Below are 26,996 nucleotides of genomic sequence, written 5' to 3'. Positions count from 1 at the left end.
CCTGCGTGTGTGTCAGGGGGAGAGGAGGCAGCTTGTGCTGCTCTGCCCTCCAACAGAACATCCAGCTTGCAGTCCCTTGGATGGCACAGCCTGGGTTGGGCTGGCCCAGGTCCCTCATCCCAGGCCCTTGGCTGTGGAGAACAAAGAGCAGCCCTTGGCTGCCCTGCCAGAAACCCACAGAGAGGATTTCCTTCCTTTCCTTTCCTCCAAACCTGCTGCTGCTGCTGTGTTCCCTGGTCAGGAGGAACAAAAGCCCAGGGTCTCCCCTGTTCCCCAGCAGCTGTGGGGCGATGTGGGCAGCCACAAGCTGGGCCATGCTGTGCCAGTCTCCTGGCGTGGAGCTGCAGCAAGGAGAGCATGGAAATGACAAGCAGAACTTTTGAGTTGATTTTTTAAGGTTTTTGCTCGCACCAAGTCATGTTGCTGGAATGTCCACAGCAGGTGCTGCCGGGCTAAGTGCCAGGGGAAACTGAGGTTGGTGATGAGGTTGGTTTGAACTGGGTTTTCAGCCATTGCAGGCAGTGTGCACAGGGAGGGGAGCGATGGGGTCCGTGCAGCCCCGGTGCCCTGCGCCGTCCGTCTCAGCTGTTTGCATCAATCTTGTTTATTACAATTCCAAACCCTCCCTCCTCAGCTCATTAACGTTCCCGCAGCAGACATCTCTCTCACCATTGTATTTTGTAATTAGATTTTGATTTGCTTTCAGAGAGGAGCAACAGCACAATGGACATTAATTTATCCCAAGCCTCGCTCGATCTCCTCCGTGTCACAAGGTCAGACCTTGGCGTGCACCATCTGCTCTCCCCCCACTACTTGGCTGTGTGCTGTTCCCTCACCGTGTTCCCCTTCTGCTCTGGGACTTCCCTGGTGCACGAAGGAAAAGGAGCAGTGAGGGAGGGCTGGAAGAGGAGCTTTTACCCAAGCTGAGCTTGAATCGTAGGGACAGGCGTGAACTAGATTTAAATCGACAGGGAGAGGGAGCAGCCTGCTGTCTGCAGAGCCTGGGTGGCCCCTGGTGCTTGTAAACCCTTTAGGCACGATGTAAAAGCTGCAGTTTAACACTGTCAGTGAGTCAGGACAGAGGGGTTCCCGCAGGGCCAGAGCACTGGGAATGGCCATGGATATCTGAGCCTGGAGCTGGGAATTGAGCTCTGCTGGTCCTGCATGAGGACACTTCACCTGAATGCTGCTCCTGTGTTCCTCAGACAGACTTCATGTTTCAGCCTGGGCTCTTGAATGAGAGGCAGCAAGAGCTGAGCTCATGCTGTAATGGGAACCCCCTGTGCTCTCACATGGTCACTCATGGGGCTCTTGGACTGTGGGATCTTTCCAGTGCCTCACCAGAATTCTCCAGAGCCTTGGGGGTATTGCCTCTAAGAGGGAATTTTTAGAAAAGTAGCTTTGCATTGTTTTAGTACAAAACAGCAGCCATCCAGAGCAGGAATATGTTCATTTTATTGCTTTATTCAAACTGGTTTTGCCTTCTCTCCCTGATCAGGGTGGAAATGTGGGTTGCAAGATGAGTAGATGCCCTCTGCATCCCTGTGTCATATGTATGGAGGAGGGGACTGTGAGAGCTTTTATGGTCCAGTTTCACACAAGAGCAGAGAAATGCAGCCCCAAGGAGGGTGGGAGGACCCCACTTTGCCAGGGCTCAGTGCACTGCAGGCAGCTGTGCTTTATCTCTGCCAGCATTCACCGCTGCAGCTCAGGATTTATGTGAGCGACTGAACGCGACCAGGACTGATAAATCAATCAGCACGACCAAAAATAGCACCCAGCAGCTGCTGGAAGTGGGGGATCCCTTCCCCAGCAGAATGAGCAGAGCAGGAGGGGATTTCAGGATTCCATCCACCCCGGCTGGGTGCCAGCCCTGCGCTGAAACAGCCGTGGCTGCTGGGGAGACCTCGCATCTGACACCTTTATCTGGAAAAATTACTGTGGCTGTCTGCAAATGTCTCCCCAGCCTCTCAGCCAGGAATTCCCAGTCATCAGGATGAGGGGAATAATGGAGCCAGTGCTGGTGGGGAGAGCAGCCTTGTGCTGCTGCACACTCGATGTCTGGGGATCGCCTCAGCCCTCAGATCATGAGTGATCTCTGAAATCCTCTCCCAGCTGGCTGTGGATGGAGTCAGGGAGGGAGCCCAGGGTCTGTGGTTTCCAGGACATGGTGGTGATGCTTTTGTGCAGGGATAAAGTTACCAGTGGAATCTGGTGACTCTGGTTTTTCCACTGGACTGCTGCACTAAACCACCTGCACAGGAGCCAGGGAAGTTTCTGTAAGGCTGCTCAGGCTGCACAGAGTCTTGTGAGGGGCTGTATTTCCTCACTCCTTCTCCAGTGGGTGTCCTGGGGCGAGCAGTGACTGTAGCAGGCCTGAACCAGGAGCGAAGGGGCTGTGAGAGGATCAGCTGCTTTCAGGCTGAATAGGCCGTAGATTATTTCCACATCTGTGTTAGCTTTGGCTTGATCCCACAGATTTGCAACAGCTGTTGGGAAGCAGAGCAGAGATCCCCTCTTTAAATGGATGATCAAATCCTTAGAGTGTGTGGAGTATGTTATTTCTATGTCATCCTCTTCACGGCAGGAAAAACAGCTTTTCAGAGTTGCTGAGGCAGCACTCTGCCCTGCTGCCTGAGCTATCATCCCATCAGCCCGCAGTCTCACAGCAAGTTGTAATTTGCTTTCTGCATCCCACACCCAGCCTGACACAGAATCCTTTGTGAGGTGTGTGGTTGTGCAGGTACCCATACCAGGGATGCCTTTTTTGTCCTGGATTTCCCTTTCTGCATGGACCACAACCAGTGGGTGTAAGCTGAGCTTGTCCCCTTTGCAAAACCTTCACATTTGCAAATCCTTGGCGTTTTACCCTGAGAAAAACTAACTAGCACATGGGTTGCCACAAGACAGGTTGGGTCGTCCCAGTGGTTTTAGGTGGAGATCAGATGTCCTGCTGGAAGCTGTAGTTTAGGTGCAAAATAGTGGCAGAGTGTGGGAATCCCATAGGGAGCTGTCTTTAGCCTGGCTAAAATGAACCAGCCCATTTCCTATCAAGGTTCTGCTCTTTCAGGTCAGACCTGCAGTAAAAGGAGCCTTCAGGTTTCTTTCCCAGCTGTCTGACAGGCTCTGGAAAGGCTGGAATCTGGCTGATGAGGGCCAGGGTGGTGGGAATTGTGGTAGATCCTGGCACTCCTCCTGCAGCGCGTGCGTTTCTCATTCCCCATCAGCTTTCCTGGTGCACAGGGGAGTCATCAAAGCAAACTGCTCCCACTTTTAAACAGCACATTCCTGGATGGAATTAACATGGTTAGTGCATTGAGACCTCTAACTTCTAATTCAAGGCTTTTATAGTAGCCTTCAAATGGCAACCCAGTTCCAGTTGCTTTCTATTCAATTGTTGTGTTTGTTCATTGGTGTTGTGTGATGTGTTTCAGTGATAACCCAGGCAGCAAATCTGTTAAAAATAGGAAATGCTGCTCAGCTGAATGAAGCTCTGAAACTTGGCTTGGTGTTACCTGGGCTGGTGGGTTGTGTCTGGGAGCTTTTGCACAGCTGCAGGGTAAAACCTTTCCCTTTGATTTGCTTTTTCTCATTCACCCAAGGTGTGACTGAGTGTGACATGATGTTCTTTAGGTTCAGGTCTCAGAGCTCAGTGATGGATGTGCTCCCCCAGCAGCAGCAGATGTCATTTGACCTCCTTTGATGCTTTTTGACCCTTTTGACATACACCTGGCTTCATGCTTGCTTGAGATCTTATCCTGTGGACCCTCACTGATGAGTGAGAAGTGGCAGCTCCTGATTTCATGGGGACAGAGTGTCTGGATTGCAGATTGCCTGGGAAGCCAAGAGCAGTGCCTGCATTTTGGGTCCAGTGGGACCTGATGATGTACACACCCTGAGAAGACCCAGACCAGCTGCTGGCAAAAGTTGCCACATGTGCTGGACCTCAGACTGCCTGGAGCCAGCCATGCCACGCTTGCTCCAGTGCTTTGAGCAGGTTTGGTTTGCTGTTATCCCCTTTTCTGGGCTGTTCCATCCCCATCCCTCTGAATACATCAAGTCCATGCAGCCTCTTGGCTCCAAAGTGCAGATCCTGCTGCTTCCCCAGCCAAGCAAAACTGCCAGGACCCACCGTGGTGCCCCGGGGGAGCTGCTTCTGTATACAAAGGACTTGGCAAAATGAAGTGTAATGTAAGCAACAATTTAAAGAGAACGATCCGATTGCTAGTTGTAATTTCCTTATTGTTTGCAGCACCCTGTTAAATGCCTGTGATCCTTATAAAGAGCTTTCCCCCACCCTTTAAACTTCACAGCAGTGGATTTTACCTTCTGTGGTTTGAACACCGTCATTGTGAGTGGGCTGGTTTGCACTGAGTACAGTTTCTTTATTCTTTTCATGCCCAAGGCCATTTGGTTTGTGAATCTGTTCATATTTCTGCTGGAAATGAAAGGCTGGTGGGTAGGACACAAAACCTTGCCTCTCTCTACATCCCCAGATCATTCCCATCTCGGGAAATGGGATTGCCTCTCTTTCTAAATCAGGGACAGCAATCTGCAGAGTTCTTCCTCTGGGAACACGTGGGTGCAGTTCCTCTGTGAGAATCTGGTGGAAGCACATGGTGTGATGGTTTCTCTGGCTCTTGTACTGGCTGACTCTGGTGGGCCCCTTCTCCAGTGCCTGGGTTTTATTCTCCAAGCTGGAGCACGTTGTAAACACACAGAGCCCAAGGGGCTTTGCAGAGCAGAGCTTGATGTTAGGGGAAGGTGGAGATTAGTTTCCTTCCTCATTTGGCTCTTGGTTATGGTTTGGCTTTTGTTTGAGAGTTTGATAATTCACCACTGGGCTGTTTGGGTTGCAATGCTTGGAGAAATGTAAGGAAAATGAGGTGGTGGCTGCAGCTCCTGTGTGCCTGGTGGGGAGAGCAGCTCTGCCAGCCACACCTGCAGGCTGGGCTGTGCCAGCAGCTGTCCTGGTCCTGTCCCTCCTCATGCCAGCCAGCTTCTGTGCATGGATTAAGCTCTAAATTGTCCTGTGCCAGAAGCCTGTCCTGGGGAAGTGAGCCCAGGGATGTGTGACACCCTGAGGGCTCTGTCACCGATGCTGTGCAGAGCTGAGCTCTCTGCAGAACCAGTGACCAGCAGACAGGCCCATCCAGACTGGGATGCCCAAAATGTGGCCATCAGCCTGCAAAGCTGGCAGTGCAGGATGGATGAGCTGGGCCCCCAGGCTGATGTCAAAGCCCTTAATCAGCTCCTGGGAACAAACCCGGGAAGCCCCAGTTGCAAAAGAATAATTTTTTTGTGTGTTGGCCTTGTGCTCAGCCTGGCTGTGTCTTGGCAGAGGTTGCTGGTTTGTTTGATGAACATGGAAGTGGGAGGGGAGGAAACAGCCAGGGAAGCATTACAAATTGCTTCAGAGCAGTGGCATTAAAAGTATTTGTGCTTACCATGTCTTTTAAACAAAGAGCTCCAAGCATGGCAGGTATTATCTCCATTTTACTTGCAAAGAGGTAAAAGCAGGAGGAGGAGAAGCTTTGCCTGTGCTCATGGGCAAGCCCACAGCAGGTGTGAGACACACAAGGGTCTCTCCTGAGGGGATGGGGTGCTGGTGAGGGTCTCTCTGGGCTCTGGCCCAGCAGCTCTTCCTCACATTCACACTCATCCCTGAGGCACCAGCTCTGTTTCTTTGCTCGCCTCTGACCTCTGCTCTGAGAGATGCTAATGCTCCAAAATCTTCCTGTTCATGAAGCCAAGTTTACCTTCCTTATCTCCCCTTCCAATCTCTTTTACAGCTGAAGCTGTGGAACAAGTACAGAGTCTCCAACATTCCTTCCCTAATATTTATCGATGCCTCCACTGGGAAGGTGGTTTGCAGGAACGGCCTCCTGGTCATCCGAGATGACCCTGAAGGTAAGAGAGTCCCCTGTGCCACAGAAACATGGACACACAGCTGCCTTTTCATCTCAGTTCATTCTGCATGGCCTGGGGGGGAGGGAACAAAGAACTATTGTCATACTTAACTATTCAAAGCACTGTGCTATTTTCGGCATAAAATTTTCTGCATCATTCCTGCCAGATCTTGTGTTTTGGTTTTGCTTACTGAAAAGAACAAAGAATTTCCCTCCAGGATTTTTGTCTGGAGTGCTAATGAGGAAAAGGTTAGGCTAACTGAAACATGAAGTTTGGATTTTTTCCTAATGGAGGCACATGGACAGACAGAATGACAGCCCAGACCTTCCATACCTTGGGAGCAGAATCCTTCCAGAACACTGAGTGGGCCTTCTGTCACTGACATCACACTCAGGTTAATGCATTTCCCATTATTTGGAAATCAAACAGAAAATGTTTAATTTCTAGATAATGTTACTATTCTCCCTTGTGAGGTTTGCTGTGTTGGGAGCTGGTGTTAAATCTATCTTCCTCCAATCTGGAAAAAACCCAAATGAGCCAAATTGGAAAAAAAAAAAAAAACCAGAATCCAAATGTGCCCTTACTCAGAGACCCTGCAGACCCATCAGTCATCTGCTGTAGTTGTCCATCCATTTCTTTTATTACTGGCTCATTGTTTCTTGGTGCAGTAAACACTGACAGAGTCTTTAATTCAGTGGCAGGAGCTGTACAGCAGGAACATGTTGTGGCCTGAGCCATCTGTGATGTTTCCTCCTCTCTGGCTGAACACATGGATTGATTGCTCTGGGAGCTGGCAGCAGATGATTCAGAGCGTTTTCTGTGTACACACACAGCTTGCTTTGGGGTGCAGAGGGTTAGTGGAAGATTATATATAGAGATAAATGGATATAAAAACACCATCTTTTACATATATATAGCTAAGGTTTATAAATAAAGGCATGTATGGATATGTATAAAAATATAGGGTTAGTATCAGCATAAGGGACAGATTCTGACTGCATTCCTGAGCACGCACCACCTTGCCCTCTCTTGCTAAAATAAACACTGTTGATAAGGAAAAGATTCCTCATCAGGCACAAAACCAGAGCAGGCTTTGCCAGGCTGAGGCTGCTGTGACTTGGGTGCAGCTGCCTGAGAGAATGAGGTGACCCTGGCTGCAGTGCAGAGCTTGGCTTCCTCACCTCAGGGAGGGGTGGTGCCTGGCAGCTGAGGAGTTCTGCACCCCCCCTTGGATGGGAACAAACCCCAGTGGGATTCCTCACACAGGATCCTTGTATCCTGAAGATGGGATGCTTTTTCTACTGAAAATTTCTGAAACTATAAAAGCTGCATGCACATTTACTGTCTTGTGTCTTCTTTCCACCCCTATCCTGACCCCTCCCCAGGTCTGGAATTCCCTTGGGGGCCAAAACCCTTCAGTGAAGTTGTTGCTGGGCCTCTGCTAAGGAACAATGGGCAGACACTGGACAGCAGTGCCTTGGAGGGCTCTCACGTCGGGGTCTATTTCTCTGCACACTGGGTGAGTAGGAGGTGCTGTGCAGAGCAGTTGGAGTGGGCTCAGGGAGGGTAAAGACCCTGGGGTGGTTGGTGCTGAAGAATTTAAGATGCTTTGATCATCAGCATTGCAGTGGCCTGTCATCCTCAGCTGGCCCTGTAAGGGGGAGAGTGGTCAGATTTAAAAAATGGAAGAGGTTTTGTTGGTTACTTACAGACCATAAACCCCAGCCTCATTCAGCAGCAAGGGTGAGGTCACACCAGTTCTTGGTCACTGGGTCACCTGGGTGTGGGGCTGGTCCTGAGGACACAATGTCATTCTCCTTCTGCTTGTGTCTTGCAGTGCCCGCCGTGCCGAAGCCTCACGAGGGTGCTGGTGGAGTCCTACAGGAAAATCAAGGAGGCAGGCCAGAAGTTTGAGATCCTCTTTGTCAGTGCAGACAGGTGAGGCAGCACTGACAGCCTGTGCAGGCAGAGCAGCTTGGCTCTGGCACCAGAAAGGCTGCCTGAGTCCTTTCCCTGTGCCCTGAGTGGGTCAGCAAGAGCAGGTCTGTGCTTCCTTCACTTCCTGTCTTGTGTCTCTGGAATCTGAAGGATGCTCGAGCTGCTGCTGTCACCATGGGCAGGCATTCAGATGCCCTGGAGAATTTGAAATATTTTACTGGGGAAAAATAAACCATAGACTTCTTCATGAAGGACTGGGGGCTTTAAATTTGGTCTGACTGTCTCCCAACCGATGGGTTTTGGTGGGAGGGATAAAGGGCTTTGCAGGCCAGGTTTTCAATGAGGGAGGAGCCTGGCCAGTGGAGGGCTGTGCATGCCATGCCCTGTTCCCCTGGCACAGGTCAGAGGACTCCTTCAAGCAGTACTTCAGTGAGATGCCCTGGCTGGCCGTGCCCTACGCTGACGAGGCCCGGCGGTCACGCCTGAACCGACTCTACGGCATCCAAGGTAGGAGAGGCCACACTGAGACACAGATCTCCTTCCCCCCCTTTTGCTGAGTGTTTTTAATGTCTCCTCTTGTTTAACTAAACCAACAAAACAGCAAAGCAAATCACAGTGCCCCAGGCAGAGCTGCTTCATGTTTCTGTTCTCCACAAACTCACATTCCTACCACCTGCCAGGCAGGCTGTTAGTTGAAACAGGACTTCCATAAACAACCTAATTCTTCCTGGAAACTTGGAAGCTGTTTTTGGCTTGGATGTTTTTTGTCTAATTACTGATTTATTTACTTTTTGCTATTTCTTGAAGGTTTAAATTTCATTTTCTTGCTGGTTTATGTAATGCAAAGGCAGGCCATTGTTCTGTGTAGGGGCTGAGGAAGATGGCATCTGGTTTATGTTAGTGACATGAATTACAAAGGAGAGAGTGTTTGATGTAAACCATGGCTTTGCTTTTACTGTACATGCCAGTGCCAGAATTCCAGCAGCCCTGGCTGCTCATAGGGGCAGGGAGAGGCTCTGTGTGGCTTCAAAGAGTCACAAAGATGATAAAAAAGCTCACAGCAGCATTCCTGGGGGCTGACACCTTGTTCCTGCAGGGGACAAACTGCAGCACAGAGGTGTGCAAGGAGACTGGCTGGTGAGATCTTATGGGTGTACAAACATTTCTCCCTGTGGTTAAAGGGTCTTGCTGCAATGTGGCTGTTCCTCATCTGTTTCTGTGTGATGTCACAGAACCAGAGAATGTGCTGAGTTGGAAGGGACCCATCAGGATCATAGATCCAACTCCTGGCCCTGTGTAGGACACCCAGCAGTTCAGTCTGTGCCTGAGAGCGTTGTCCCAGCACTTCTTGAGCTCAGACAGGTTTGGTGCTGTGAACACTTCCCTGGGGAGCCTCTTTCAGTGCTCAACTGCCCTCTGGGTGAAAAAATTTTTCCTGATACCCAGCCTAAACCTCCCCTGACTCAGCTTCATGTTGTCCAGGATGTTAATGTGATCTGCAGGGAAGGAGGAGTTGCCAAAGGTGGCTGAGGGCTTGGGAAGAGTGACAGCAGAAATAATCCCTCCCTGGAGTCCTCTCCAAACACCCCTCAGGTGCTGCCACTCAGCTCTGTTCCCTGACCTCAGCCCAAGAATAACCATTTGTTGCTTTAAATAGCCAGCAGTTTGCTGCTTAATGACCTTCCCATGAGGCCAGAGCTTTCCAAATTCATCTGTCTTCTCCCCAGCCCGCTCACAACCCTCTCCAGTGCTGGTTTCAGCCCAGCTCTGCAGGACTGCTGCCAGTTTCACTGGGACTTTCTGTAAATAAGGTGTCCAGACATGGATACTTGAGCACCAGGCATGCTGTAGCCAGGGAAACACAACAGCTTTTCCTCCAGCTCCAGCCACTGCCTTCTTAAAGGTGTCTCTCTTTGTTGTGTGCTGACCTGAAAATGTAAATATTGGCTGTTCCCCTGCACCCCAACCCCAGATAGCTCCAATGTTATCCCTGAATCTCAGCTCTCTGCCTGTTTGCAGTCAGGCTTTTCACACCAGCTGGGACAAAAGCTTCCTGCAAACAGAGCTGGATCTTGTGGGCTCTGCTCATCACCTCACGTGGATATTCCACCTAAATGAAAAATCACATCTGTGTAACCACATCTGCATTTCCCACATTCATGGTTCTGATGCTGCCTCTGAAAACTCTCTTTGGAGCTGCACCTATGGTCAGTGAGAGTGTCCAGGTTTCCATCCTGGTGCTTGGGTTGTGAGCACAGCATGAGGAAGTTTCCCTGTTTTTCTGAAAGCTGGGTTCTGTAACAGCAGGAGAGTGTGTCTTCCCTGTCTGATTTAAGTTCCTGAGTGGTGGAAAGCAGCAAGAGAGTCAAATCTCTTGTTGTTTCAGTCCTGTGTCGGCCCCTACAACTTTTAAAAACTCAGTATAAAATGCAAGTTGAGTTATAGGCCTTTATTTGGGTTTACTTGAATGCCTCTATTCATAACTCATGTGAAGTCAGAGGCTGTACCATTCCACCTCTAGTAAAAAAAAATAAAATTGCTCCTGGTTGCAGTGCTGTTCTGAGAAAGTCATGTCTTGTGTTGTGGCTGCTTAGAAAGAATTCCCCTTTGTGCAGGCAGCTCCCAGTCCTGCCTTGGGTGAAATTCCCTGGCCTTACTCTCCTTCCAATGGGATGGGGAGCAGTGATAAACTTTGATAGGAATCACCCCTTGTTGTGTATCTCTGAGATCTCTGAGTTCTCCAGTATTCCTTTGTGTCTCTCTGAGATTTGCAGTGCCTTCCAAAAACTGTTGCTTCTCCCCCATGCTTTAGCCCAAACACCCACAGGTCACCCTCACAGCCTGGAAGTCACTGCTATAGGAGATTTCTGGAGCTTTCTTCTGAAAAAGTGAAATAACAGCAACAAAATGCACCACCTGTGCTGTGGTTGGTGTGGGGTTTGCTTCATGTAGATTGTGATTACTCACCCAACAGACTTCATGCAGATGAGATTTCAGGGTCTGGGGTTTAATGTGTAAGTATGTAAATGCTTTGCCAGGTTCGGTAACAAACCATTTGGCCCCTGTGTTTTCATAAAATGCTGGCCCCATGGGAGCCAAATCCATTTTCTAGTGCATAAAATCCAACCAAGGCTGTCTATGCTAATTCTCATCCAAGCTTATACAATATTCATTGCAGTGCCTGATCGCTGATTCTTCTTGATAAGTAAATTCTGGTGTTATGACTTAAGGCAATTACCAAATCCCCCAAAAGGCACTGAAATAACAAATAGTGGCTGGGATGATCAGGGGAGGGGAAATTATTTGGGTTAGCAGGTGTGAATAACATAAAGGATGGTTTCCCTGGTCCTGCAGGTCTGTGTCCCCAGAAAACAGGGTGTGTCTTTTAGGGAAATAGTCACAAAGGGCAGCTGAGAAGACAGGGATGTGAATTATCTTTAAAAATATTCTGTTTTCTGATTCAGTTTTATATTTGCAGTCGGAGGTTTAATGGCTGGGTATTGGGGGGGAATCATCTGCATATGCAAATGAGGTGAAGTCTAAAGGAATGCTTTGAATAGTGGATGAAATCCTTGACAGCTGCAGAATCACAGCGATCTGTGTCTAAATTGGGCCCTGAATTTTCCCAGATCAGCAACCTGTGCCTGGCAGTGTTGCTCAGGCTGAGTGGTGACCTGAGCAGCCTGGAAAAAGATGGAAAAGCAGGCGTTTGGGGTGGGGTTGGCAATCCTAAAAGGATCAAAATCCCAATCCTGCACAGCCCAGTGCTTCTCCTGGTGTCTGTAGCACTTTGTGCCTGCGAGGGCAGGGCCAGCATGAGATTTCCCAATTCCTTCCAGTCTGTTTAACCCATCCCTGCCCTGGGGCTGCGTTGAATTACCAGCAGGTAATGAATAAGCCTTTTTGTGATACAAAATGGTTTTCTTGGCGTACCCTAAGGATCTGCAAGCTCAGCCATTGGGCGGGTTCCTGCACTGCTGCTTAGCACCAGCCCCAGCGCAGGCAGGAATGTGCTGGGCTGGAATGTTGGGAATGCAGCCGCTGGCCCGGACCTGCAGGCAGGCTGGGACACACAGATGGCCGTGTATTTCCTAGAGAAATGCCCCCAGTTCAGAGACTTGTGAGTAACCCACTGTTGGATAAACACGGGAGCACAGTGCCAGCAGCCTGGCAGGGGCAAACACGCTGCCAGCCCCCTGCTCAGGGAAGGGCTCTGCAGGCTGGTTCTGAGGAATGAGCTTTAAAATGAACCTCGGGATGAAAGGCAGGAGTGTTGGAATTGCCTCAGCTTGCCAGGGATGCTGCTGGGTGAAGGAGATGCTGGATAGGAGCAGGTCAAAGCCCAGGTGATGAGCAATGACAGCAGCACTTGGCACTAGTGCTGGTCCCTTCATTTGTCCCTTGGGGCCTGATGCTGCTGTCCCCTCTTCCTTCCTTGTGGGATGTGTCTTTGTCTCCCTGATGACAGAGGAATGGTGTGCTTTCCAGATGAAATCACCAACAGCAGCCGCTCCTGCTGACCCACCCGTGGTGTTTTGTGGCCGGAAAGCCGGTGCTTTATCAGATGGGATGGTCACCAGCTCGTGTCCAACCTGCCCTGCTGCCACTGACATTGGAGTTGGTGACTTGTGCTGTGTCTCTGCTGCAACTCTGTTCACCTCCTGTACAAAGCAAACTTTCCAACCCCATAGCTCAGGGCAAAATGCTGCATTTTCCCAAGGGCCAGATCATCACTGGATATCCCCTGAGCCACATCCTGCCAGGTTCCTGTAGACCTGGACATTGCTGCACAGTTAGTGCTCCAGAGGGATGTGCTGTGGAAATGGCTGGGCCATTAGTGCAGAGTGCTGCTGGAGAGCTGTGGGGGCAAGAATACGTGGTGTTCTTCTGGGAAGGAACACACCCTGCTTCCTGGCCACTGCTGTGTGCAGGATTGTGAGTTCTGGGAATTGGGGTCTTCCAAAACAGCCACATCTCAGCACTGGGATGTGGCACAGGAGGGAGGGTCCCTGGGTGATACAATGGGATTTGTACCCATGGGCACCAGACAGCAGCAATCCCTGCCTGCAGCTGGGCAGGGAGAGGCAGGCAGTGCCAGAGCTGCTGTGGGTTTGGAATTGCAGAAGCAGGATCCAGGGAGCCTGATCCCCACTCGGTGAGCTGCAGAGAGGCAGGAGGCTCGCTGGGCTCCTGCCAGAGCCAGAGGCCATAGGAAGAGGCCTTTCTCCCCACACCCTGTCGCTGGCCAGTTCATGCTTTGGCTGATCCCCCTCCCTGTTTTTTTCCACTGCAGGCATCCCAACTCTGATCGTGCTGGACTCCAAGGGGGACGTGATCACGCGGCAGGGCCGGGTGGAGGTGCTGAACGACATCGAGTGCCGCGAGTTCCCCTGGCACCCCAAGCCCGTGCTGGAGCTGACAGACTCCAACGCTGTGCAGCTCAATGAGGGCCCCTGCCTCGTTCTCTTTGTAGGTATGGATGGAGCATCCCTGCTGTGACAGCAGAGCAGTGCTGGGGAAGGGGGCTGGGCGACCTGCCAGCTTGGCTGGAGCTGTCTGTGGGGCTGGGAACCTGCCTGTGGTGATGACAGTGTCTCTGGGAAGGGATATCACTTCCATTTCCATTTTCTGTGTGCTCACAGAAGGGCCAGTGGGAGGAGAGAGCTCCCTGTGGAAGCCCCTCAGGACAGACTTGGAGCCTTTCCTGTACCACAGCAGCTCACAGGGGTTTGGCAGAGCCTGCTGTGCCCACGGGGCTCCTGCAGCTCCCACACACCCCCTGGGATTTGGTGGAGCAGCAGCACAGAGGAGCTGTCATAACAAAGGTGTGGTGGTGGCTGTGGACAGGAATGCTGATGAGTTGGGAGTATGAGAAATACACTGTCACAGCTGGTGGTGGTGGAGATGGGAAAAGCCTTTCTGGAGCTGGGACTTCAGGCACATTTGATGTTACAGAGGAGTCAGGGGAAGTGTCTCTGTGAGGGATTATAGATCTGGGCTTGAATCCACAGCTCAGGGCTTGAGTCCCTGGGCTGAACAGGGCTGTGACAGTCAGAGCAGCCTTTCATGCTCTGCTGGTCCTTGATTCCCCTGATTCTCAGCTGCAGGACAGGGCAAGTTTTTCCCCAAAGTTCCTGTCCTTTCCCTGCTAACCCACACATGAAGCTTCCCTGCAGTCAGAAACAGGCCTAGAGCTCACCCAAAGCATGGATGGCTCATTCTTCATTGCTTCCCTGCCAGCAATGGACACAATAGCTCAGGAAAGGGCATGGCTGGGATGAGCTGTGCTGCAGGCCAAGCCCGGGGTGGGCAGCACTGGGGTGCACACAGCATCCCAGGAAGGGAATTGAGGGGTCCTGGGCTCTTGAGGGGGTGCAGCTGTCCCCTGTGTGCTGTGTGGAGTTTGGGGTGTGTGCTGAAGAGGAGAATAAGCCCCCCTTGCCTTGCTGGTGTTGTGCCTGGCCCAGGGCAGGGCTCTCCTGCTTCCTCGTGTGCCCTTTGTGAGCAGCACACGCTCCTCTGCAGCGCTGATACACTCCTTTCCTTCTTCCCTTTCAGATTTCCTTTTGACCCTTGTTATTTATTCAGCAGAGCCCAGCAGGGGATGTGAGCACAGAGCCAAAAATCCTCTCCTCACACGGGAAGGATGGGCTGGCCACGCCAAGCCTGATGGATTTGGGCTGGCGCTGCAGGCCTCTGGAAAGAGTTATTTTTAACTTGCTCTTAGCAAAGTTTTTCTCTCACCTTGCTGCAAACAGCTCATCAGGAGAACAGCTGGGGCTCTTGCTCGGTGCTTTTGGGGGTGGATGGTCTTGGTGAAATCCACCAGTGATGTGCTGGGGCAGAGATGCAGCTGGTGCTGCAGCAAGGCAGGCGCTGGGAATGGGGGCTCTTGGGAGACCCCCCAGCAGACCAGTGCCTGCACTGCACAGGCAGCAGCACCCCCAGGAGAAGGCAGGCTTAGCAAGTGCTGGTGCTGAATAAATCCTGACTGATGTACCTCCTTCCCCAGAGGGGTTAGGGCTGGGTTAGCCAGAGTGTGCAGGGCTGCCTGGAGTGCTGCCAGCAGCCGATGTTTGTAGGAAAATCGATCCCTGCAGACACCCTGCAACTCAGCGTGTTTATCACTGCCATGCACGCAGGACAGACCCTGAAATCCAGCGTGCAGCATCTCTGCAATCTCCTGCTTTGCTTGGAGAAGCCAGAGAGGAGGACAGGGATGTGTGAAGCAAAGGCTGAGTTTTCCTGGCATGGGCATGGCTTGTCCCAGTGGCGGGCTGGGCCTGTTGTGGTGATTACAGCAGGGATCACCAAGGGATGCAAGGGGCTCTCTTCTGCCTTCTTCCTTTAATGTTTGGAAGTTGTCCCTAAATTGGAATCTTTTAATCTCCATGCTTCCCAAGGACGCAGACTCTCCTCTTCCCAGCTCACTATTTGAACTTCAGTGGTGGCTGGCATTTGATTGATACTGTCATCTCTTTCTGCCCTACCTCTGTCAAATCAAAGCTGCTTTCACAGTGCTGAGACTGGAGCAACAAAGCTGTGGCTCAGCCATCCTGAGGCAGAGGGGTGGTGGGTGGCAGGCAGAGGTGGCAGCAGCCTCAGATCAGCTCCTTTGTTTGGTCTTCAAAACATGCTCAAACCACAGAGCGGCTTTTTTTTGTGTCTGTTGTCCCTGCACATCACCAACAGCACCAGGGAGTGAGCAGTGGAGTATTTGGGGAGCAGGAGCTGCTCTTCTGTTCAGTGTTTCCCTGTAGTGCATTTCAGCTGCTCCCTGATCGCTGTGTGGCTTTGAAATCCGTGTGGCGCATCCGGGCTCCGGCTTCCTGCACGGTGGTGCCGTGGGACAGAGCTGCCAGTGCCTGGCCCATTTGCTTCCTTTGATCCTAACCTTCTTTTTTTTTGCCTTGCCTCTTTTGTTTTGCCTCCAAAACCCCGTGCCCTGCAGATTCAGAGGATGACGGGGAGTCGGAGGCGGCAAAACAACTGATTCAGCCCATAGCTGAAAAAATCATAGCCAAGTACAAAGCCAAAGAGGAGGAGGCACCACTGCTGTTCTTCGTGGCGGGTGAGGTAAGTGAGAGGAAGCACAGGGCTGTGTCCTGCTGGGGGTGGGGATTGAGCTGGGTTGGGTACCACTGTTGTTGTATTTCAGGGGGTAAACTGAGGCTGGAGCTACCGCAGCTGTCAGGCAGCTTGGAGAGAAGCAGACTTGAGGCCTGGCTGAGTCAGTGTCTGCTCTCCTTGCTGGATATTAATTCTAGCAAAGGGTTTGCTCAGAGATGGAAAAGCCTGAAGATGGGAGAGGGACAGGCAGTGGGAGGTGGGAGGGAGTGGAGCTGCCATGCTGGGGCTGCTGCCTGCTCAGCCCTGAGGCTGGAAAGGAAAAGCAGGAAAGTGGCTGGGCAGGGGAAGAGGAGCAGGATTTGAGTATCAGCCTGGCTCAGCCAGTGAAATTTCGGCTGTTTGCCTGAGCTGACCATGTTTTTCTTGGCTGGGATGGTACTTGAGGCATGTGCAGGCTGCAGTGCTCGGAGTCAAAGATCCGCTGGAGAGAATGGGAAACGGGAAAACTGGAGCACTTCTGGCCTCCCTTTCCCTTGCACAAACACTTTGCCCTGCTGCAATCTAGCAAATTAAGGTTTTATGTACAGGTCAAAAAAGCTCCCAGCACCCCCAGGCCTGCAATTCCCCTCCCACATCACTGCTCAGGGCCTGGGCAGGTGGCAGCCGCTGCGCCTGCTCCGTCCCCGCTCGCCCACGTCACAGCCGCAGTGTTCCATGCGCGGAGCCCTCCGGAGCCGCCCTGCGACAAAAGGGTCCCCACTGCCACACCCAGGCCCCCCCAGCCACACAGGCCCCCACTGCCACCTCCCACAGCCCCGTTGGCCCCCTCCACGCAGCCACTCCCGCTGCCACCACCGTAACGGGTCTCTGAGCATCCCAGCTCAACCCCGCACCCTTGAATAAGTCCCTTGTTGGAAAGGGCTATTTTGGGAGGGTCCAGGACCTTCCCCCCTCCCCCAGAGCCTGCGAAGCGTTTTCCTCCCGCTCGCCGGCTGTAGCTGAAACATTGCTGCTATTCATGCAGCTCCCGACGGCCCTACAGCGGCTGGCCCAAAGAATGGGGAGCGTCCGGCACATCCCATTCATCCGTCACCTCAATAGCCGGGAGCGCTGGCCCCGGGGCTCCGCTGGCCCCCACGCACAAAGCAACCCGGCCATGGCCGGAGCAGGCGCCTCCCATCGCTCTCCCAGCACCGTCTGGACCGGTTTTGCATTGATTAAAAATATTCCTTGGTGCCTTTGTAAGTAAAGGACGAAGCATCCCGACACCTGGGTGGGTGGGGGGCGGCCGAGGCGACGAGCCCAGCCCTGCTGGCCCTTGCAGCCACGTGGTCCAGCTGCGCCAGAAACCCCTGCAAAGGAAGGGGAGGCGCGAGCGGAGCTCCCCGGCGCTGCCGCCACGCGCTGCAGAGCCCCGGCCGCCAACCAGGTGGATGGATTCCACTCCTGCCCCAGGAACGCCCCGCGCCGGCTGCATTGTGGGCTTGGTGATGAATCGCACCAGCGCCGGCTTTTTGCATCCCACAGCCTTGGGGAGGGATAAATCATTGCCCTGAGCTGAGCCCTGCCTGGCTGAGGGGAGGGCAGCCTTCTCCTCCTGCAAGCAGCTTGCTGCTCCTGTGTGTGCCCAGACACTGGGACCTGCTGGTGGGGTCTCATCGTTGGCTCAGCTCTTCATCCCATTCCTGTTCTTTGCTTTGTTCTGGGCTTGGCTCCCTTTGGTATCCAGCCTTGGTGAGCAGCAAGGCTGTGGCTGTGATGGCAGAGGGCTGGCACTGCCCACGTTAAACACTTGTCCCCAATTCCTTGAGCTGTGGATGTCCCAGAGGCTCTGGGGTGGCTGAGGCAGCAGGTCAGTGTTGGAAGCAGTACCTGTGGGTTGGAGGGGTGTATGTCCCTCTCCAGCCTGGGATAAACCAACCTCATTTGGTTCTGACACAAACAACGAGCAGAGCAGGCATTCCAAGATGGATGTTGCCTGCTCTGCTCATGGTTCTGCAGTGCTGGTGCAAGGCCCAGCCCCTTGGGATACACCCTGGCTCTGCTGCTGACTCCTCTGTCCTTCTCCTTTCGGCCTCCAGGACGACATGACCGACTCCCTGCGGGATTACACCAACCTGCCTGAGGCTGCACCCCTGCTCACCATCCTGGACATGTCAGCCCGGGCCAAGTACGTGATGGATGTGGAGGAGATCACGCCCGAAATCGTGGAAGCTTTTGTCAGCGACTTTCTAGCAGACAAGCTAAAACCCGAGCCCATCTAAGGGCCCCCTGCCAACAGACATTATTTAAAACTAGGTCTCTCTTCCGCCGCTTGTGGATTCTCCAGCGTGTCCTCACGCCCGACCCAGTATCCAACCTTCTTGTGGTGCCTTGTTTAACGCAGTGAATCCTTCTCCTAAGCAGACTCCTTGAGATGCACTTTCAGCAGGGAGTTGTTGGCGTTTGGAGACTTCGCTTGTGCTTCATGGTGATATATCTCTAATAACCAGGCCAGAACTGTTACCATATTGTTATTTTATACATGGCACTAGCTAGCAGGCAAATCTTTTTGCATGGTGTTCTTCCCAACGTATGCATCAGGCAGTGGGTGGGGTTCTTGGGGCTCTTTTTTCTTTCTCCTCCTTCCACTCCTTTCCTTTCTCACCACCCCTGCTGACTAAATGACTTCCAGGAAGCAATAAGGAAACTGTCCCCATCGCCCCTGGCCAGTCCTTTCTCTCCCACCCAAGTGCCCTGACAAGGCCAAGACAAAGTCTTAACTGCTGACAACCTCTGAAAGACCACGGCACAGCCAAGCTCTTCCTCCTGGGGGTGAGACCTTCCCTCGTGGGTTTCCAAGCACCGACAGCCTTAGGCAGCGCTGGCTGTTCGTGTCAGGGTCCATCCCCCTGCCATGGGGGGTGTTCCCTCCGTCCCTCCCACTCTGAGCCAGGAGGAGGATCACCACCGGGCTGCCCTCACCTCTCGTCTCTTCCTTGTGCTCTCCCTGTCCCCTCTTGTCCCTCTCTCTGGTATGAATTGTCCTCTCCCCTCTGTGTTAGTTGATTGAGCTGTTTTTCGTAGGTGTGTCCCAAACTCAACGTTAATGGTGCTGTTCTTTAAGAAAAAAAAATAGCCAAAAAAAAACCCCCAACCCGTAAGAAAAAACCCCTCCGTCCCTAACCCAAGCAGCACAGCCGAGCCCTTGAAAAGTGACATTGTAAAAACTGTACATGGTGATTGGAACTTTGTAATAAAACTGTTACAATGACCTCGCCCAGGGGGCTCGCTGTGTCCTGGTGTCAGCGAGGGAGCCTGTGCGGGGGAAGAGGAGCCCAGAGCCTGACCCCGTGCATAGGTGACCCCTGGGATTGTGTGTTCCCCCCTGGGCTCACACCGCCCCTGCCTGTGCCTGCTGTGCTCTCCAGGAGAGAGGGAACCCTTTGGCAGCCACTGAGGCGTTCCCAGCCTGATGTCCCAGCCTGAATAGCGTGTGTTGTGCAAGCCACTGCTTTTCCCTTTCAGCTCATTAGTCAGGATTATGGCCTCCCCTTTTATCCTGCAGCAGCTTCCCACCCTGCCAGGAGCTGGGAACGGCCGCCAGCTCAGCCTGTACAAACCCAGCCTGTGTTCAGCAGCGATGAACTGACTGGGGAGCAGTTCCAGGAGCAGCCCAGCACCTCCCAGCAGTGCCGTGGTCAGGAGTGATTGTTGGAGCACAGGGTTTGGGTAAGCACAGGCAGGAGCCATTCAGGTGGCAGCAATCTGATCTTTCTGACCCAAAACCACAGCCAGCAGCCAGGTTGGGAAGGACACGCTGTCAGCAGCAGCCTGGCTGGGACAGCACAGAGGGATCTGAGGTCTCCATGGGTCTGGATGAAAGGGCTGGAGCAGGGGGAACCAGCTGAGGTGAGGCCAGGGCTGCTACCCGGCCTTTCCCTTCTCACTGTGCTCATCCTTCCCTTCTCTCTAGCATCACCAAGTGGCCACCACTGAGATCCACACTCATCCCAGCACTCTCCAGCCTTAAATACTCATTTACTACAAACCAAACAGCCCGAGCTGCTCTTTTATTAACTCTCAAGGAAACCAAAGGCCACAGGTGCTCCTTCAGCAGTTCAGCCTGGCACAGGCATCTTCTGCCTGCCATCCTCCTGCTTGTGCCTCCACAGCAGCTGCCTCTTCCCCTCGAACAGCATGATGCCAGCAGCAATAGCAGAGTTCAGGCTGTCCACACCTGGCACCACAGGAATGCTCAGTCTCTTCCCCCCGGTGCTGGCTGCCAGCCGCAGCGCGGCCGGGCTCAGGCCGTGCGTCTCCCCTCCGATCACCACGGCCACTGGAGCCCGTGCCCAGTCCTCATAGTAATGCTGAGCAGCCAGCTCTGGGATTCCTGCTGCTCCCTCCTCATCCTCATGCTCAGGAGCAGCCTTAGGGCTGGATTTCACAGGAGTTTTTGGGCTGGCAGGAGCAGAGCCGGCCGCAGTGTCGGGGTCGTTGTTGTCGGCCACGCAGACCTGGATGCCGGCAGGGAGGTTGGTGGGAACAGACTCCCAGTCCAGGTTGGCGATGATGGGCACACGGAAATGAGCCCCCATGCCTGCACGGAGCACCTTGGGCTCCCATGGATCCACACAGCCTGGCAAGGAACGGGGAGAAACAGTGAGAGAGCAGGGATTTCCAAAAGGTGGGATTCAGCAGCCACAGTGAGCCATGCCCAACACTCCTTACAAACTGTGGGGAACATCTTCAAGCACCCTGTTCCATGCTGTACCCTGCTCAAACTGTTCCCTTACCTTTGGTGAGCAGCACTTTCTCACAGCCTGCTCCTGCTGCGGATCTCAGAATAGTGCCCAGGTTTCCTGGATCTCGGATGTTGTCGCAGATGAGGAGCAGTGGCAGGGAGCTGGCGAGCTGAGCTGCAGGGTAGGACATCTTGGCAGGGTCAGGCTTGGAAAAGATGCCTGAGGAAATGAAGGGTGACAGGTTTATGAGTGACCCAGCCAAAGGAGAGCTGGCCCAAACCTCACTAAAGATGTGCTGAAGGACGTGTTAGGAAAAGCACCACCTAAAGGAAGTTGGAGCAGAGTTTGTCACTTGGCAAGAAAAACTTATTTTCCAGCAGTGCCATGTCTATGGAAAGATTTTTAAGAGTTGTTATCCTAAACATGAGAAGTTTCCCTTTGGGCAGTGTTGCAACTGTTTCAGAGAGAACTTACCTAGAAGCCCCTGAGGAGTTATGAGGTCAGACCAGGTCTTAATGTCTTCAAATTTCACCTTAACCAAGCTGGCTCGTTTTATCTCTGCCTCAGGCAGCAGTTTGAGGTGCCCCACGGTGCTGAAGAAGAGTGTCTGTGGCACAGCTCCTGCCTCCAGTGCATCCTTGATCAGCCTGTGCCCCTCCAGCAGAACCTTCCCGTGATTATCCCGAAATTTCTTTGACTTGGCAATAGTCACCACTTTTCTGTGGAGAAATTATTCAGAGGACATGGCTGTGATGTTCCCACCTTCAGTCTGATCGTCAGCAGCCCCTGAGAGCTTCTCTGGGAGATCTCAAAGATGATCTGAGGGATGGAGCACCTGTCCTAGGAGGAAAGGCTGGGCAGGCTGGCTTTGGGTGACCTTTAGAGCACCTTTCAGTACCTGAACGAGCTGGTGAAGGACTTTAACAGAGCCTGGAGTGCCAGGACAATGGGGAAAGGCTTTAAACTACCAGAGGGCAGGATTGGATGGGATATTGGGAAGGAATTCTGCCTTGGGAGGTGGCGAGGTCCTGGCACGGGTTGCCCAGAGTAGCTGTGCCTGCCCCATCCCTGCAAAGTGTCCAAGGCCAGGCTGGATGATGCCTGGAGCAGCCTGCTCTGGGGAAGGTGTCCCTGCCCGAGGTGTTACGGGATGGGCTTTAAGCTCCAACCCAGCCATTCCCCGGTGCTATGAAGCCCTCCTGGTACCTCCAGCCTGGCAGTGCGTGTCAGTCTCCCCATTGCTCCCTCCCGCTCAGTTCCGAGGGGCAGCACGGCCGGGCCCCGCTCCCCGCGCTCACCCCAGCCTGCGATCCCCGGGCGCCGCCTTCTCGTACCACAGCCCCGGCGCGGCCGCTCCGCGCTCCGTGACGGGCGGCGGAGGCTGCGGCGGCGGCTCCGCGGGGCTCTGCGGGCTGTCGCGGGGGCTCTGCGGCTGCAGCACCCGCACGGGGCTCCGCCGCAGCGCCCGCACCCCGCGCCGCCCGGCCGCGTCCCCCCGCGCCCCGCGGGCCCTCAGCAGCGCCCGCCACGCGCGGCACAGCGCCGCCATCGCGGGGCTCCGCCCCCTGACGTCACCGCGCACAGCGCCGCCATCGCTGTGGTCACGCCCCCTGACGTCACCGCGCACAGCGCACCGCGTGACGTCACGGCCGCCGTCGCTATGGCCGCCCGCAGGGCGCTGCACTTCGTGTTCAAAGTGGGGGACAGGGCCCGCACGGCGCGGTTCTACCGCGAGCTGCTGGGCATGAGGGTGAGCGGGGGCGGCTGCGCTGCGGGGCTGCCGGGAACGGGCGGTGCTGAGCCCGCTCTGGCACCGGAGAGCGGCCCGGGGATGGGGAATGGGGAATAGGGGGGGGATAGATTGGGAATGGATGGGGGAATGGGAATTGGGGTGGGGATAGAATGGGGATGGATGGGGGAATGGGAAATGGGGTGGGGATAGAATGGGGATGGATGGGGGAATGGGAATGGGAATTGGGGTGGGGATAGAATGGGGATGGATGGGGGAATGGAAATGGGGATTGGGGATGGAATGGGAGGATGGGAATTGTGATAGGGAATGGGAATGGAATGGAGATTGGGGTGGGGATAGAATGGAGATGGGGATTGGGATTGGGGAGGGACTGGGAGGATGGGGATTGGGGTTGGGAAGGGGGATGGAATGGGGATTGGGGTAGGGGATGGGGATTGGGGTAGAGATAGAATGGGGATGAGGATTGGGGATGGAATAGGGATTGGGGTAGGGATGGAATGGGAGGATGAGGATTGGGGTAGGGAATGGGGATGGAATGGTGATTGGGGTAGGGAATGGGGATGGGGATTGGGGATGGAATGGGAGGATGGGGATTGGGGTAGGGAATGAAATGGGGGCCCCATCCTGCCCGTGCTGGCCCCATCCCTGCCCGTCTCACCAGGCCTAGGGATGGGTTCTGGGTTGGTGATTTTCGAGGTCACCCCAAAGCCTTGTGTGGTTCTCAAGGTGCTGCGGCACGAGGAGTTCGAGGAGGGCTGCAAGGCCTCCTGCAATGGGTGAGTGCCCTGCCTGCCCTGCCCACCCAGTGCCAGCTGCTGGTCCACAGGAAAATAAGGGCTGTGTTGTTTTTAATTAAATTGCTTCCCTTGGAACCTACAGCCCCCTGTTGTGTGTAGGTGTGGTGCTTATATTGAACATAAATACCACACTATAGATTGATGCTTCACTGTATTGAATTATTCCTAATTCTATGGAATTATTTCTACTTTCAGTCCCACTGATTATTTATGTAGGCGTGGCACCATCAAGTTAAAAATCTCTCCTGGTAGGCCCAAAGTCTTTTGTAAAGAAAAATGAATGAAAGAAGAAGTAGGAACACATTTCTCTCTGCAGTGGAAGGAATCTTATGGTTTGGTGCCCTTTCCTACTTAGCAATAAGGAAGTGATGATATAATTGCAGCTAATGAGCACCTGTGCTTTTAAAGCATGAGCTGTTAATGAGGTAGAATTGCTTTTATCATACGGCCATGAATGACAGCCTGAGGTCAAATCTGCCATGATTTCACCCTAGAAATGCAATTCCTCCTTGAAACACAAACACTTGGCAGCTCTCAGTGGTTGCTTTTAATACTAATGACATTAAAATGTGGATGATATGGAAATTCCAGCCCTTATGATGGAAAATGGAGCAAGACCATGGTGGGCTTTGGACCAGAGGACAATCACTTTGTGGCAGAGCTGACTTACAATTATGGCATTGGGGAATATCGCCTGGGCAACGACTTCCTGGTGAGTTCCACTCCAAGCAGCCAAACCTTCTCAGGATAAGCTGATTTATTTTAGTAATTAAAAGCTGGTTTGTCATATGGGTTGTGCCAGCTGCTTTTTTTTATGCTGTTTGGTCCCTTAAACGCTTCAGTGTTGCTTTTGTGGTTGTCTCTGAGTTGGAAGAGCAGAAGCCAGAGCAGATTTGTGCTCACTTAAGGTCTAGGAAACATTTCTTGAGCTCTGCCTCTGCTCTGTGTGGTATTTGCTGCCAGATCCACTGTGGAATGCTGAGCTAGGAAGGACTTACTGCAGGAAAACACTCTTATATTTATTATTAATAATTTTTTTGTGATGTGGTGGCTGGCAGCAAACGGAGGCCTTGTGAAAGGTGATGTCTCTGCATCCACCCCATGGATTTTGTTGTGTCCTCTCTAGGGCATCACTCTGGTGTCCAGCCAGGCTGTGAGCAATGCCAGGAAGATGGGGTGGCCTCTCAAAGAAGTCAGCTCTGGTGTCTTTGAAACTGAAGCCCCAGGAGGATACAAGTTCTACCTGGAAGACAAGGAACAGCTCAGACATGGTAAAATATTTACCCTTACTGGTGTTCAGCAGAGTTTTACCACTGGGGTATCAGAGTGTGTTTGTTTTGATGGCGTTTTATAAAACAGAACATTTTTTAATCATTTCTCTGTTGCTTCTAAAGAATGCAAAACTGTGTTTTTAAGCCTGTAGTATGTTTGTAGCTAATTTGAAACCATTGCAATCCTCAAGATCCTGTGTGGAAGGTCACCCTGGGTGTCTCAGACCTGCAGAAGTCTGTCAGCTACTGGTCTGGTTTGCTTGGGATGAAAATATACGAGAAGGATGAGGGGAAACAAAGGGCTTTGCTGGGCTATGCTGATAACCAGGTCAGTCCTTGGAAAACCCACCATAAAAACTTCTTGTTTCCTGAGAACAGAATCATAAAAGGAAAAAAGTTCTTGATTAAAGCAATTGTGCCCTTAATTATGAGTGTTTTTATTGAAGCTGTATACACTCAGCTGTGAATTTTCTAAAATCAAAGCTGTGGTTTGCTCTGGTGATTCTGGCTTGTTGGGAAACACATGGATGGGGGATTTGGAATCACCCACATGCTGGTTAAAAAGCTGTAGCCTGGAGAACAGTGTCCTTGCAAGCCAGGCTGGGTTTTTCCCTGTTCCAGTGCAAGCTGGAGCTGAAGGCAGTTGGAGGGGCAGTGGATCACGGGACAGCGTTTGGGCGCATCGCCTTCTCCTGTGCCAAGGATGAGGTACAGCCCCACTTCCCTCACCCCATCCCTTACCCACAGCTGGAGAAGGCAGACTTTAAGTGTTAACAACATAATCCTGAGCAGATAATTTGTTCTCTGTTTTCAGCTGCCAAGCATTGAAGCCCTGATGAAAAAGGAGAATCAGAAAATTTTGACACCTCTGGTCAGCTTGGACACGCCTGGCAAAGCCACGGTGCAAGTGGTTATTCTGGCTGATCCTGTGAGTGAAACAATGATTAAACTGGGTTTGAATTTCTCCTTTCCACTGGTTATAACTGAGCTGCTTCCTTTTAGGATGGCCATGAAATCTGTTTTGTGGGAGATGAAGCGTTCAGAGAGCTGTCCAAGGTGGACCCTAATGGTGACAAGTTGTTGGATGATGTAAGTGACTGCACATTCATTTTCTTCCTGATTAAAGATACCTGTAAAATCCAGTTTTCATTCCATGTTGAGTTTTTCCTAGAAGCAAATTACCCAGTGTTTAAAGCTCACTTGTGCCCTGGGTGGAGTTTTCCAGCCTCGCTCTTGGGGTGTGTTCACATTATTTGCTGTGGCAGAGGACATTGGTTTTCAGTGTCAGTTCTAAAAAATAATTTATCCCTCTAGAGAGCTTTCCTCCTGTTCTGACCACGTCCACACTTGTCTTTGTGCAGGCCATGGCTGCAGACAACAGTGACAAGTGGTTTGCTGAGCACAACAGGAAGAAGGTTTCAGCTTAGCTGGAGGAATGGACTGGGCTGCTCCTCTGTGCCTTGGAGTTCTCCCAAGAAAATGCCAATCCTGGCTGAAGTGCTGCCTTCCCAATCAGAGGGTGCTGGGATGTCCTGTGGTTGTTTTTTTTGGGTTGATTTAAGGTGATGTCTCTGGCCTGCTGCTCTCTCCCTTCCAGCAAATCACGTCTTCCAAAAATGGGGCTGGGCAGCAAAGGAGCAGCTGAGCCCTTGGCTTCCAAAACAGGGATCAGCAGTAGGAAAACCTCACATTTCTGTGTTGTTGTTATACTTGAAAGAAAGGTGAATAGATACTTTATTTTCTGATTAATTAATTTTCTGATCAAATTGCTTTAGCTGTCCTTTATTTACAGGCTAGAGAGAGATGGTGAGGTGGCTGCTCCCCCTCTCCTGTGAGGTGTGGGGAGCTGGAGCAGGGAATTCATCCCTTTATTGGGAACAAAGAAATGATCTTGCCAAACCATGTGAATGCTCCAGTCCTTGTTTCCATTCCAAGGTGTTCCCCAGCTTTCAAGGTGAAATGTTCACTCCAGAAGCCCGTGGTGTGTTGCTCAATGGGATCCTGGTGGGGATGGGGTGGTTCCCCCCACTTCTCAAAGAGATTTCCACGTTCCAGGAGGGAGCTGAGGCTGTGCTTTGAGGTTTGTAGCTGCACTGTCTGCTGAGGTGCCAGGGGGCAGCTTGAAATAATTTTGCAATTAGCTTTTGGTGAGACACTGCCTTTGGAAATAACAGTTCAGGGTTTATTCTGTTGGAATGAAGTCACTGCTGGTGGAATAAAAGCTGGGAATACAGGGAGTCATTCCTGGCATTTTTTGTGCCAAGTATAGTGCCTGACTTGTCATTTTCTTGATGAAAACCTGAAATAAAATACCTTAAATCAGGTTTTCATAATGAAACTGAGATGAGTTTCATGGAGGAGATCAGGCAGTGTTGGCACTTGTGAGCTGAAACGGGAAAAATTCCTCGCTGCTTTTTGTCCGAGCTTTTCAATTCCGTTTTAATCATGCTTTGGAATCCTATTCGTCAAATTAAACATGTTGATATTGTATATTGTGTAATTAATTAATTGATTACGCTCTGCGCCGCCA

The 26,996-nt window shown here is 52.3% G+C and overlaps 3 protein-coding genes across 4 annotated transcripts in view; 2 read left to right on the top strand and 1 right to left on the bottom strand.

Moving 5' to 3' along the window:
* NXN (nucleoredoxin) overlaps window positions 1-19,177 on the top strand; it is a 45,871-nt gene extending 26,694 nt beyond the window's left edge. The window contains exons 2-8 of the mRNA XM_033078373.1: window positions 5,793-5,910; window positions 7,296-7,429; window positions 7,748-7,848; window positions 8,249-8,355; window positions 13,142-13,321; window positions 15,800-15,924; window positions 18,000-19,177. Coding sequence (XP_032934264.1) covers window positions 5,793-5,910; window positions 7,296-7,429; window positions 7,748-7,848; window positions 8,249-8,355; window positions 13,142-13,321; window positions 15,800-15,924; window positions 18,000-18,182 — 948 coding nt within the window. The 3' untranslated portion in view covers window positions 18,183-19,177. The remainder of the gene's footprint in view (window positions 1-5,792; window positions 5,911-7,295; window positions 7,430-7,747; window positions 7,849-8,248; window positions 8,356-13,141; window positions 13,322-15,799; window positions 15,925-17,999) is intronic.
* Window positions 19,178-19,931: 754 nt separating this feature from the next.
* Window positions 19,932-22,194, bottom strand: MRM3 (mitochondrial rRNA methyltransferase 3). Its single transcript, XM_033078374.2, has 4 exons — window positions 21,944-22,194; window positions 21,120-21,364; window positions 20,697-20,864; window positions 19,932-20,539 (listed from the first exon to the last, which is right to left on the bottom strand). The coding sequence occupies exons 1-4, from the start codon at window positions 22,192-22,194 to the stop codon at window positions 20,019-20,021; spliced, it is 1,185 nt and encodes a 394-aa protein (XP_032934265.1). The 3' UTR covers window positions 19,932-20,018.
* A 67-nt stretch (window positions 22,195-22,261) lies between these two features.
* On the top strand, window positions 22,262-26,956 carry GLOD4 (glyoxalase domain containing 4). Of its 2 annotated transcripts, XM_033078194.1 has the most exons (9): window positions 22,262-22,395; window positions 23,125-23,174; window positions 23,787-23,907; window positions 24,322-24,466; window positions 24,658-24,794; window positions 25,088-25,174; window positions 25,281-25,394; window positions 25,469-25,555; window positions 25,828-26,956. In XM_033078194.1, exons 1-9 carry the CDS (start codon window positions 22,306-22,308, stop codon window positions 25,891-25,893), a joined length of 897 nt encoding a protein of 298 aa, XP_032934085.1. In that variant the 5' UTR covers window positions 22,262-22,305; the 3' UTR covers window positions 25,894-26,956. The 2 variants fall into 2 exon arrangements, with proteins under 2 accessions (XP_032934085.1, XP_032934084.1); XM_033078193.1 differs by having other exon boundaries at window positions 25,281-25,555.
* Window positions 26,957-26,996: the final 40 nt, after the last annotated feature.

The sequence above is a fragment of the Catharus ustulatus genome, chromosome 22 (assembly GCF_009819885.2).
Source record: "Catharus ustulatus isolate bCatUst1 chromosome 22, bCatUst1.pri.v2, whole genome shotgun sequence".
In the NCBI taxonomy this organism is placed as follows: Eukaryota; Metazoa; Chordata; class Aves; order Passeriformes; family Turdidae; genus Catharus; species Catharus ustulatus.
This window is presented reverse-complemented; position numbering and strand designations above follow the sequence as displayed.